Source organism: Scyliorhinus canicula, chromosome 10 (assembly GCF_902713615.1).
Source record: "Scyliorhinus canicula chromosome 10, sScyCan1.1, whole genome shotgun sequence".
Taxonomy (NCBI): Eukaryota; Metazoa; Chordata; class Chondrichthyes; order Carcharhiniformes; family Scyliorhinidae; genus Scyliorhinus; species Scyliorhinus canicula.
The window spans coordinates 35,549,585-35,563,381 of NC_052155.1; the positions used below are offsets into that span (position 1 = coordinate 35,549,585).

Genomic DNA, 13,797 nt, shown 5'->3' on the forward strand with positions numbered 1-13,797 from the left:
AAAGTTGGCTGAGTGGGAAGCAGAGTGTATTGAATGTTTTTTTTTGAATTGGAGGTAGGTTTGCAGTGGGTTTGATATTAGGATCACTGCTTTTCCTGATTTATAGTTATGACCTGGACATGGTGTACAGGCAGCATTTCAAATTTTTTAAATGACACAACATTTGGAAATGGAGAGAGCAGTAAGGAGGACCCACCAACCCAGGAAGAAGACCATATAGGCCATGGTGCAAACAGGTATCAAGGGGGGTAGTTAGTAGACCTACAGTTCTCTGGGATTTTGTCCCAGTTGTTTGAGAAATTGTTGGGCCCTTTCCCTTGCCCCTCACACTCTCCATGCCAACTCATGCCCCTCAGCAGGTCTCTCATATCCCTCATAAAGGGAAGAATAAAGGGATTAAGGGTTCTGGTGTGCGGGCCGGAAAGTGGAGCTGAGTCCACAAAAGATCAGCCATGATCTCATTGCATGACGGAGGAGGCTCGAGGGGCCAGATGGCCTACTCTTGCTCCTAGTTCTTATGTTCTTGTGTTCTTATAACTCGTATGCCAACTCCATAGCCACTTACCCGGTATCCACCATGAGCAGACCTTAAATCATGTAAAGGTAAAAAAAAATCCTTACACTCCATTACAGTTCCCACTACTACACATGTAATAGTGAAAAAAACTTTCATTCATAAAAGGCATTCAGAACGTTTAAGTCACTTCAATGGTTAATTTTTACATGAATAAAAACCTTGGGCGGGATTCTGAGGGAATCGGCGGGGTGGGCAACTCGGGCACGAAGGAGTGGCGTGAACCACTCTGGTGCCGGCCGCCACAAAGATGCGGAATCCTCTGCACGTTCAGGGCTAGGCCAGCGCCGGAGTTGTTTGCGCCGCGCCGGCTGGCAGGGAAGGGGCTTGGCTCCACGCCATCCGGCGTTGAAGGGCCTCCACCGGACGGCGCGAGTTGGTGCATGCGCGGGAGCGCCAGCATGTGCTGGCATCATCCCAGCACATGTGCAGGGGGGTTCATCTCCGCATTGGCCATCGCGGAGGACCACAGCGGCCGATGCGGAAGAATAGAGTTCCCCACGGCAAAGCCCGCCCACAGATCGGTGGGCTGCGATCGCAGGCCAGGCCACCTTGGGGGCACCTCCCGGGGCCAGATCCCCCGCGCCCCCCCAAAGACCCGGGAGGCCGCCCGCGCAGTCAGGTCCGCTAGCAAATACCTGGTGTAATGTATGCCGGCGGGGCTGGCTGAAAACGGGCGGCCACTCGGCTCATCACGGGCCGGCAGCCGCCGACCGGCGCGACGCAATTCCTGTCCACGGCAAATCCCCGGCGCCGGAGAATTAGGCAGCCAGCGGGGGCGGGATTGACGCCGACCTCCGGCAGTTCTCTGACCCGGCGAGGGTTCGGAGATCCCCGCCCCTTATATAGACCCACAAATCAAAGACAATTGATTATCTAAAGCCTCTTAAAGCTGTCAATCAAACTGTGAGCTCAGAACCATCTGCTGAGGTCATTGTAGCTTTTAAAACTTGGCCAGACATTCAGTATGACATCATGATAGTCCTCGGAGAATTATCAATAAAGAGCTCTATTAAAACTGCAGACCGAGATGCTCCTTCTGGTCCCATTATTCATAACAATCAAGCAGAGGTTTTTTTTAACTCGGTGATAGCTGCAGTCTGTTTTTTTTTACTTCAAAGAGCATGTGATTTCAAAGACTTTAGATCATAACCATTATACAGACCGTGGCCATGTTCTACCAACTTCAACGCATCCGATTCGAGACGTGACAAGACCTCGTGAGATCTAACAAGATCTTATGAGGCGTCGTGAATTGCATATTCAAGTGTGTAGTCAGGCTCACTTCAATATGTTCGCGCCGGATTCACCCAAGATGTGGGGTCTAACACCCTTGCCTCGGAGACCCTGAGCGGGCACCAATGTGGACCAGGCATACCAGTACTTTGTGGGTCTCCCAGGCAATCGGGGGCCCCTGTGGTCGAGCTCTGGGCAGGGTAGTAGTCTGACACACTGATGCCACCCAGGCACCAAAGCACTGCCAGCTTGGCAGGCTGACAGTGGCACCGCCAGGCTGGCAGGGGCACTGTCAGGCTGGCAATGCCAAGGTGCCTGGCTAGCATCTTGCCCACGCTGGGGATTGGGCCCTGGGGGCCGTGCCCTTATGAGGTGAGGTGTTGGAGGCTGAAGGACTCCTTATTGGTATGCTGGGGCTTTGGGGAGGCGGGGGGGGTGGGGTGTGTCCAGCGGCCGTGGTGGGGAGGTTCAGCGATGGCGAACTGATCTCTTCCTGCACTGGCGAGCGGAGTGTGTTAAAAGAGAAAATGGGACTAAGTGTGGTCTCGGTGAGGAGTTTCTTGCCGAGGACCAGAAATGAAGCGGAGTCCCATTTAATAGCGGGGTCATTCTCGGTGCTACCAGCTCTGGGAAACAACTGGCTAAATGCATTCAGCACAGGCCTCTGTTTCACTTCCATTAAATCGCGCCCCTTATCTTCAAGGGTTTTATGTCCACTCCATCAACTTGTGACTCCCACATTGCAGGTTGAGGCTGTAGCATCTGCCAAAATGGGGTCTGTTTCAACTCTTGACTGCCAGATTTGGGATTTGTACCTGTGTGAATCGCGTCACTCCCCCTTTCCCCCACAGATGAAAACGTTTTGAACCAGGAATGGGGGTCCTGTTTTTTTTTTTTGAAAGGTCAGCAGAATCTTTCCGACTCCACAAAAATTCTGCCCTATGGCCGAACTCAAAAACTCATGACATCGGAATCGCAGATGTGAACCCAGAGACCTGCTGCTGTGCTCCATAACTTACTGAATCACAGTGAGTCACACCACTAAATCGTTGTATATTCCAAACAACCTAGAAATCTTATCATTAATTATATCTCATTCTGTGAGTGATTGTTAATCAGTATTCTCATCAAGGAGATCATATGGTTCGGCAAGGGATTTTACAAGGCTATAATTTAATGTAAGGTTTGTTTACAAACAGGGTAATGAATGCCTCAGTGTAACCACACGTAGGAAATGCCGTTGAGTTCAGATGGCTTTAATCGCTAAGATGCAAAGCTGGAATAGTTGGTTTAAACTCATACGAAATTACTACTTGGCACTCGCTATATCATTTGCTTTAACAGCTCCTTTGGGAACAGTTGGTCATACACCATTTGGCACATTGTTTGCAGTTCTGGTTACCTTCATGAAGATATTATGATCCATGAAAGGTATTCTTGCCAATAAATATGCATACGAATGACCAACAGCTGGTACTGTAAAGAGGGCAAGATAGAGTGCAACCACTTAAGATAATCAGGAATTGAACCTCTTGAGAAAAACTTGCGGGTCTTCTGAGGTGATCTAAGTAAAAGTTTTGAGATTGCAAAGGCAGTTCATAAAATTTTAAGGAAATTGCCCAATAAAATTAGATAATCAAATACCAAGGGACACAAGTTTAAATTTAGTAAATTAGTAATTGAAGGTGTTTCAAGGAAACCATTTTTCACTTGAAAGAGAATTAAAAGATGTGGAAGAATTTGCCATGAAAGTAGTCACAATTTTATTACACTCTTCATTGTAAAGAATTCAGTCACTCTTTTCTCAGGATAGAGTTGGATAACAGGTTAGAAGCGAGGCAATTTGAGTGAGAGGGAGGACAGATGAGGAAACAGTAATGCAATAGGGTGGGTGGGTTCTTACAAATCCTTTTAAAGGCAGGGGAAAAAATGTAAACCAGTGTTTTAGTGAGAAAAATACAGAGCATCGGTGTTTACGAGCACAAAGAATGGTCTCTCATAGTCAGTGATGAGACCATCAATTCACGCGACACGTGGTTAGAAGTGAACAGTAGTTTTAATCGTCTTACAACAGAGCCTGCATGTGACGAGATGAACTCTAGATGAACTGGCAGGCAGGCTCCGACTGCCAAGCTTTATACAACCAGTTGGGGGGAGGAGTCATGGGCGGAGCCAAGGGTGGAGCCCAGTACAAACTTCCGTACATTCCCAGTACACCTAGGGGCAGAGCCGCGCAACTGCTCATGTGCCGAGCTTACAGAGGCACGGTATAACATGTGTGATAACAGTGTGAATTATGCTATTATGATTCACCACAGTCAGCAGGAAATCTATACCACAGGTAAAAAGGCCATGGGCTGAGATAGTCAAACTAGGAGCACATGGATTTCTTCATCACCAAGATAGAGGGCATCCATTAAGCTTCTGCTGCCTTCCATTTTCTCCTTGCCCTCATCTCCTTTCTCAACTAGTTTCTCACCCATTGCCACTTCGATCGTTCCAAGCTCATGTCCTCCATTAGATCCCTCCACACCATTCAGACTAAACTCCTAACCACTGAATTTCCCCGCCACATTCCTAGTTGACATGATATTTGGTTCCCTTTCATCAGCACTTACCCCAAACGTTTTGAAAGCTGCCATTATCCTTGTCGTCTCGAAAAGCAACGTCCATGTTAACTAGGGCATCAACGACAGTCTACTATATGTGCCTTGTTTGAATCTCTTTAAACAGCTTTTTATCCCTCCATCAGCACTGAAACAATTATAACTGAAGGAATGAATGCCATTCACTGTATCCACAGTTCATTAATTCCTCTCATTCACTTTGGAACCTTTGACATGGTTAATCACTGTTCCAATGCACCAGTGCTCTGTTATTAGGGTTGGCAGTGTTTTCTTGCTTGATTTAGCTTTCTGATTGAGTTCAGAACACTCTTGAGCAGGGCTTTCTTTCCCTAGCCCACACTATCAACATAAGAGGCACCAAGGACTCACATCTTCCTTAACTATATCTTGTCTTTAGCGATATAATTCAGAAGCACAATATCACCTTCAACTTCGGCGTAAGTGCTAATGGCATGACGCTCTATTTCTCTGCTCCTACCAACCTTTCTATTATTTCTGTACTTGTCCAGTATTCTGTTTTTTGGTGAGCTATAATTTCCTCAAGATAAAGCTTGCCCTTTTTCCCCAAGTTTGGACCCTTGCCACTGACATTTATCCACTTCCCTGGCAACTTAGTCAAATTGAATCAGACTGTTTGAAACATTGATATCCTGTTTTATACTTAGCTGAATTTCTGACCCCATATTCTCTCCAGCTCAAAGACCACCCACTTCCAACTCATTAATATCATCCACCTCCGCACCTCCCTCAGTCCATCTGCCAATTAAATCTTCATTGGTTCTCTTGTCATCTCCATTCTTGATTATCCCAGCATTCGACTGGCGAGAGTGCCACCTGCCATCCTCTGAAAACCTCAGTTCATACCAGCATTGTTTCGGATTCCCTATTCTGTACCAACTCCTACACCCTAACCTGTCCTTGCCGAAGAATATTGTGTCCTGATATCCTAATACATCAGTTTTACAATCCTTCTCTTGTATTTAATACCTGACATCACCCTGCCCCCTGTAAGCTTCGCCCCCACAAGTTCTGATATCTTCTAATCTGATCTCTGGGGCATTCCTTTCCCTTCTTTCCTCCCAACATTGGTGGCTATTCTTTTAGCTACAAAGCCTGGAAATCCCTCTATAAATTTCTCCGCTTCTCCACGTTCCTCTATTTTTAAAGTTCTCCTTAAAATCGACATCATAAACCAAGTCTGTTTCTGTTTTTCCACCAGCCTTTGTTTTCTGCATGAAATTCAGAGCAGACTAGTGGGGCCAAATGGGCCTACTCTTGTCCGAATTTGTATGCTCGTAAAGGTGTTATATCTATTGTTATTTTAGTAGTGGTAGCAATGGTGGCAGCAATATTCTAGGAACCATCAATGATGATGATAGAGATAGTGTTAGTTTGACCTTACACATGGAAACTGGCCCTGCTGCTGTTAGTAATATTGCCAAGGTTAAGTAACAGAGTTAAGTGACAACGTTAATGAAGCTGAGCTGAGCAATAGTGGAGTCCACCAGAGGTATATGGCAAATGAGAATAAGATGACAAAGAGCCACCTGAACAGATACAACAGATGGGTGTTGCACGGCAAGAGCACAGCGACATAAAGTCTTATATAAGTGTAGTGTTAGTGGAGTAGTTGATGGTGATGAAGGTATTAGAGAGCTTGAGGGAGAAATAGGCAATATGCTTATAGGCAAACTGGAAGCCATTATTTACTTTGATTCGGATGGTTTAACTCCTGTGGCCTAGTCACACTTTAACTGGAGAATCTGAATGAGGGGTGGACAGAAAAGTGAAAGAGAGGCTCAGGAAAAGTCACTGAAGAAGACCATACAATAAAAAAAAGTGAACAAGAGGTGTTTTGGGAGGGAGAAGGAATTGGTTAACTATGGCGGGAAAGTGGCAGGTATGCTGATCTGAGGAAAAATGTTGTGTAATCCGGCCTTCGTCTATTCTTAAAATTATCTTAAGTTACACTGTACTCATAATTTGAAAACATGACTGCACAGCTATTTTGGACAGTAAAGGTTTTTTTTTATCTCTGTGCATACTTAATGGTTGTTTGATTTTTCCAGGTGATTCAGGCCCCAGCCCACCCTTCATTCATGACAACACCGTTTACAGCAAGATATTCCAGATCTTGTACAGAAATGAAGAAATTGTTGTGAACGATCCCAGCCTTTTCAGAGTTCACCTCTTGTTGGATGGAGAAAGGGTGAGTTATTTTATTGAATACTGTATTTTTGGAGCAAGAACACTGCAAGGGAAAGGGGACCTTTATTGTCAGTGGTGGGGAGTCACTGGTCAGATCCTCAGCACTCCAGCCTTATCGTCCACTTTCAGACCTGTGCTTTCACTGTGTACAACTGTCTGCTGGTAGGATTGGATTACTGCATTCAGCCTGTAATTAATTCTCCACACGATTGTCTCAGTTAATAAATGGCAATCGTGCATTTATTATGTCTTGTTGGATCAGCTTCCTCGTTTTGTAAACTTTGGAGACATAATGAACGTTAAATGTTACCTGCAAAAGAAACACACATATAAAACCATATTGATTAAATGAAACTGGCCGGTTTAATGAATTGTTAACTACTCAGCAAAAAAATCTAATCAGAGAATCATCGAATTTACAGTGCAGAAAGAGTCTGCACCGGCTCTTGGAAAGAGTACCCCACTTGAGCCCACACCTCCACCCTATCCCAGTTAACCGGTAACCCGACCTGAGCTAAGGGCAAATTAGCCTGGCCAATCCACCTCACCTGCACATCTTTGGCCTGTGGGAGGAAACTGGAGCAGCTGGAGGAAACTTACGCAGGCACAGGGAGAACGTGCAGCCAATGCGAGGACAGTGACCCAAGCCAGGAATCAAAGCTGGGACCCTGGAGCTGTGGAGCAACTGTACTACCCACTGTGCTACTGTGCTGCCCCAATCAATGAGGGAAGGCCTTGTGCGTAGGAAGTGATGGATATGTGTTGCATCTGAAATCGTCATCACTCTGTTTATTTAAATTGCTTTACTTGCCATAAAATTCTTAGCCTATTTTGTCTTTACCTACGTTGTTGGTATTTAATAATTCAGAAAGTGATTGACAGGAAAGCAATCAAAACAGTCAGGGTCAAGGTAGGATTTTTTAAATCTCGAAAGTTGAAAAGAAAATATCGGTGCAGACCGGGGATTTTGGATTTTTAAAAAAATGCTAGGATCACCGAGCAAGACCCAGATTGCTCACTGACAGCATGATGGGGTGACCTTGCTGAATGCTGGAAGGTCAGAAAATACACCCACAGCACAATTTGAACCTTTCAATGGAAGAAAGACAAAAGGTGCTTAATGGACTATCAAGTGCATTCAGCCTTTAACTTCGAGCACCAGCTCTTCAAAGATAAGTAGATATGTATAGAGGTACTAAAGTGTCCGTGGGTCTGGCAGTGCGATGCTGTCCAGGGAGATCAGCTCAGCTTGGAGGTGGGGCCTAAAAGGAAAAATAGTAAAAGAGGGAAATAAGAATACTAGTCTGAATTGGAGTGCGAAGCGAGGTGGGGAGACTGCGGCCTGACGAAGGCAAGAGAGGCAGTGTGGAAGGAGGGCTTTGTCTATTTTAAAATGGAACAGCAGCAAAACGGGGGAAGTAAGAATAGTTTTTTCCTTCCAGTTTGCCCTGGCAGTGGAGCACTATAGCAGAAGGCTTTGCTGCACTGACCTCAAAGTCTGTTGTTAACTGAGGGTCGTCTTGTGCACGCCATCCTTGAACAATCCGGTTTTGACACTGATTTCCCACTGGCATGAGACAAGATTGGAAGGCCTGATGATACACCAGCGGGCAGCTACTAATAAACGTTCATGAGACGCAAATGAATGCAACTGGTTTCATGCCACCGGCCAGCGGGAAGAAAGACCCGCCATTAAACTGCCATTGGGAGAATCGTGCTTCAATTTTACACCTGTGGGGTTTGGACCTTTTTGGGCGGGATTCTCCGGTGCCTCAGCCACTCGTTTCTTGGCAGCGTGCTGTTTGCTGGTGGCAGGATTCTCTGTTCCCGCCACTTGTCAATTGAATTTCCCATTGAAGCCACCCAACCCCACACTGCCGGGGAACCTGCGGGCGGGGGTCTGCTGCCAGCAGGAGAAGAGGATCCTATCGGCTGGAGAATTCCGGCCTTTGCCTCCTGTCGGATTTCCCATGCCTGCCCATCATCAAGCCAACCGTGAGTGGGTTGAGAGAACTCTGCCCAATGTAGATTCTGAGTGTACCATGGTGCAACGTATTAGAATACCTGTGTACAGAATTTCTTTACTAACCATTATACCACTGTACGGTATGCCGCCACCTCAAGAGCAAATTAGGAATGGGCAACACGTGTTGATATTGTTAGTGATACCCATATCCCAAGGACAAATAAAAAAAAAGTAATGTATGGTCTTCCTCAACTGCAATTGGAAATAAATATTTTTAAAAAATGACTCATGGCTTTTTGCTGGAGATTGTTGTATACAAATATATCCAATATTTTCAAATGACATTTTAAAAGCAGCGTGAAAATTCCTTCAGTGAAGAAGTTAAATTAAAAAAGACATTAATTTTATCTGTGCCATCTCCCTCCTCCAGTGAATCAAAAAGGCTGGTATACAACAGTTCCATTGTAAATGCCGGGAGGTTGTATGAAATCTTTTCTTCTCCTTGCCGCAGGGTCCCTTCCACCCCGTGGAGAAACGCCTCCCAACGGCCTCTTCTCGGTGACAGATCTTCAAACCTAATCCCCTTGTTTCAAAATCAATTCAAATATGATTTCCAGAAAGGAACATAAATAGAACTGTGACATTTGCAGAGATGCATTCAAGCAGTCAGAGCACTCACAGATGAGATCTCACTTTGGGAAAATCTGTTGTAGCTGGGCAAAGAGCAGCCCTAAGGAAATGTCACAGGGATTTTCTGGTCTAAAATCAGTTTGTAATTCAGCGAAAACCTAAATCCTGGTGACGTATCGAAGGAATTGTTAAACCAATTAATATACATGAAATGACTACATCAGACCAGGATGCAACTGCTGTCGTGAAAATATGAGCTGCTATGTTAAAAAACATCTAGACCTGTGCTGTTCCTACAATTTTCATCATTCAGAAGTATGTATTTTGTGTAGAGATCTTTCCTTTACAATATTTGCCCTTCTCCTTGATGTGACCATCAATTCACTCAGAGACATGAGTCAAAGTAAACTGTGGTTTTAATCGGCTTACAACTGAGCCTGCCTGCGACTATGCTGATCTGAGGGCAGACTTGCAGGACCGTAGCACTTATTCTTCCTGCTGGGGGCAGAGCCAAGGGCTGAGCCCTGTACATGCTCCTCATCTCCCCCTGTGGGCAGAGCCGCACAGCGGCTCACAGATGGAGCCCACAGGGACACAGTAATGTACAGTGTGAATTTATAGTGGTTACACATTCACCACACTCCTTCTCTTCACTCTGCTTCGGGTTAGGTTCCTGGTGGCCCTTGGATGCCAATCTGAAACGGGAGCTCTCACTAATTCTCCTTACGCTCCCTGTTCTTAGCTGATGCTAGTCATAGAAAATCTGCCATTGCCTACCTGAGATTAGCTGATCAAACATTGCTGAAGGATTGATTCTGGAATCTTCTTGTTGCTTAAAACTCACTGTATCACTCGGCAGTGTGTTTACCAGTTAATTCATCAGCGGAACGTCTTTCCAGAATTGGAAATAATTCTCTGTCTGACCAGTGGGTGATTTATGTGCAATGTCTTCTGAAACATCCTTAAATGTGTGCAAAAAAACTTCCTGAATTTAACATCAAATGTGTTGAGTAACATCCAGTGACATTTGTTGCTTCGAGAGAAGTTAAAACAAGTGGGCTGAAATTGTTGTTTCTAAAAACCAACCATATGCGTCAACTGATCTGTGACATTGCAGGTGGGTCATTTTTGTTGATAGTGTAAATACCATATTTAACTGCTAATCTGATCAAGAGAGGAAAAATGGGCTAACTCTGCACTTAAAACGCCAATTATTGTTGATTTGGTAAGTTTCTCTATGTCGACTACTGCCCCCACCGTGGCCTGGCCCGCGATCGGGGCCCACTGATCCACGGGCGGGCCTGTGCTGTGGGGAAACTTTATTCCTCCGCGTCGGCTGCTGTGGTCCTCCACCATGGCCGACGCGGAGAAGATCACCCCTGCACATGCGCTGGGATGACGCCAACACACGCTGGTGCTCCCGCAAGTGTGCCACCTCGCGTCGGCTGGCGGAGGCCCTTCGGCGCTGGTTGGCGTGGCGCCAAGCCCCTTCCCCGCTGGCCCGCGAGGCGCAAACCACTCCGGCCCCAGCCCATCCCCTGAAGGTACAGAGGATGACGGAGTGGTTCATGCCACTCCTTCCTGCCGGAGTTGCCCGCTTCACCGATTCCCGCAGAATCCCGCCCCAGATTCCTGCCTGCTCTCGATAACCTATAATACTCTTTATTGTCACAAGTAGGCTTACATTAACACTGCAGTGAAGTTACTGTGAAAATCCCCTTGTCGTCACATTCTGGCGCCTGTTTGGGTACACAGAGGGAGAATTCAGAATGTCCAAATGACCTAACAGCACGTCTTTTGGGACTTGTGGGAGGAAACCGGAGCACCCGGAGGAAACCCACACAAACACGGGGAGAAGGTTCAGACTCTGCACAGACAGTGAGTCAAGCTGGGAATCGAACCTGGGATCCTGGCACCGTGAAACAACCGTGCTTGCCACTGTGCCACCCCCATTCACCCTCTTTATCAAGAATCTATCTACCTCTCCCTTAAAGATTTTCAAAACTGACTCAACCACCTTTTCAGGAAGAGAATTCCAAACGCTTTACCCGCTGAGAGAAAATATTTTCCTCATCTCTGCCTTAAATGGGCAAACCCTTATTTTTTTAAAAATTTAGATTACCCAATTATTTTTTCCAATTAAGGGGCAATTTAGTGTGGCCAATCCACCTACTCTGCACATTTTTGGGTTGTGGGGGCGAAACCCACGCAGACACGGGGAGAATGTGCAAACTCCACACGGACAGTGACCCAGAGCCGGGATCAAACCTGGGACCTCAGCGCCGTGAGGCGGTTGTGCTAACCACTAGGCCACCGTGCTGCCTCAAACCCTTATTTTTAAACAATGACCCTGAGTTCCACCGGAATCCTCCGCACCTTCGGTGGCTAGGCCGGCACTGGAGTTGTTGGCGCTGCACCAACCGGCGGCGAAGGGCCTCCGCTGGCTGGCGCGAGTTGACGGATGCGCAGGAGCGCCAGCGTGTTCCTAGAACCATTGGTGTGATTCCTGCGCAAGCGCAGGGGGTTTCTTCTCCCCGCCGGCCATGGCGGAGCTTTACACAGGCTGGTGCGGAGGGAAAGAGTGCCACCACTGCACAGGCCCGCCCACAGATCAGTGGGCCCCTGAATGGCGCGCCAGTACTAGCCCCTCCACAGTTGCTGAATCGATCCAGGTTTGGCGCCAGTTTTGCTGTCGTGAATGTCTGTGAATTCTGCATTGGCATCAACTCTATGGGCTGGATTCTACATTGCCCGACGGCGATACCATAATTGGCGATCGGGCTGAGAATCCTTGTTTACGACCGAATTGGGGCCGGCTGCTTTTTGGATGCTCCACCCCCTCCAAAATGGTGTCATCGAGGAGTACGGCAAACGCCGTTGGGACGGCCTCAGGACGTTACCTGAAGGCCCTCCCCTGATAGGCCAAGTTCCCAACGGTGCGGGACACGTGTGTTCTCTGTTTTCGTGAACCTTGCGTGCCAGCTGCGGACTGTGTTCAGTGCTGCCACAATCAGGCAGGAGCTATGCTGCTGGCTGGTGTGTCTTCGGCGACGGCTGGTAGGACAGGTGGAGGGTGGCAAAGGAGTTTCCAGGGGGTCACTATTTGGCAGGCCGCGGCAATTCTCCAGGCGTTTATATCGGGAAGGCCGTGCGTTTTACGTGGTGCGGCTGCTAGCCCCTCACCGGTTCGAGAATCGATGTGGGGGCGGCGCCAACTTTTCTGTCGTCAAACCAGACACTTCCCCCGGACATAGCCTCAAAATCGGAGAATCCAGCCTTTAATCTCAGAAACGGAGAATCCCACCCAAGATCAGCGTTACACTTGCAGCTTTAGTCTTTAAGGAGTTTCCGTGTTCATACCTTCAGCCTCAGAGCTTGGGGAAAACGTCATCTGCTGCATGCCTTCATTCTAATTAATTGGAACAACTCAGATTTTTTTTGTGAGGGACGTTTGATGCTGCTGAATCATCTCAAAATTGTAAAGATTTAAAGTAGGTTGTTTACCATTGTCTAGCAGCTGCCTCTGTTTTCATATTTAATTCATTCAATTCAATGTGGGCAGCACGGTAGCATAGTGGTTAGTACTATGGCTTCACAGCGCCAGGGTCCCAGGTTCGATTCCCGCTTGGGTCACTGTCTGTGCGGAGTCTGCACGTTCTCCCCGTGTCTGTGTGGATTTCCTCCGGGTATTCCCGGTTTCCTCCCACTGTTCAGAGATGTGCAGGTTAGGTGGATTGGCCAAATTGCCCTTCGGTTAGATGGGGTTGCAGGGTTACGGAGTAGGGTGCTCTTTCCAAGAGCCGGTGCAGACTTGATGGGCCGAATGGCCTCCTTCTGCACTGTAAATTCTATGATTCTATAATTCACTGCTAAGAGTCATGGATGGGATGTGATTGATTAAATCTTGTCTTCAATCATTTTATAACATTACCTGAAATGTATTTTCCTTGCCTCTGAATGAAGTAGTTCCGAACATGGCTGTTTGCTTGGTGCTTTCCCACAGGAAACACTGAAAATTTTGTGGGTCACATGAACATGAACGTGCAAAGTAGCTGCTTTGTGCCATTCACCCTGCACTGCCCTACCATTCTGGTCTCTTGCAGATATTTTTGTGTGATAGGAGGTCCATCTTATCAATCATTGATAAATGTTTTGTGAGTAATATTACTGCTTTGGCATTAGTACTGATCAATTTAAAAGGCATTTAAAATTATTTGAATTAAAGTAAAGCCAAACTGTGATTTTAGGAAAATAATCGAGAGTCCAGTATTCATGAAGAGAATTTTACCTTTGTTTGTGTGCTTTATATGAAGGAATTCTGTGTGTTTTTTTGGGAAAACAGTACTTCTTTTATCACAAATTGAACACATTTGCAGTATAAACATCCATTTTGGCAGTTTTGCAAAGAAACAACAAAGAAGCTGGTGCTGACTTCTGCAGAAAGGATTCTGCAGAGTTAAAAAGTGATGAATGTGCAGAAATCCCAAAGATGCGAACTGGAAAAGATTCATCTCCACGACTCTTTGAAGATAAACCATGACTAAGACGAGGGGGCT

At 46.5% G+C, this 13,797-nt stretch overlaps 1 protein-coding gene across 1 annotated transcript in view; it reads left to right on the forward strand.

Moving 5' to 3' along the window:
* The window catches only part of LOC119972301 (protein FAM135B-like), a 543,933-nt gene that overhangs the window by 278,653 nt on the left and 251,483 nt on the right, over positions 1-13,797 (forward strand). Inside the window, exon 4 of the mRNA XM_038808790.1 lies at positions 6,507-6,646. Coding sequence (XP_038664718.1) covers positions 6,507-6,646 — 140 coding nt within the window. The remainder of the gene's footprint in view (positions 1-6,506; positions 6,647-13,797) is intronic.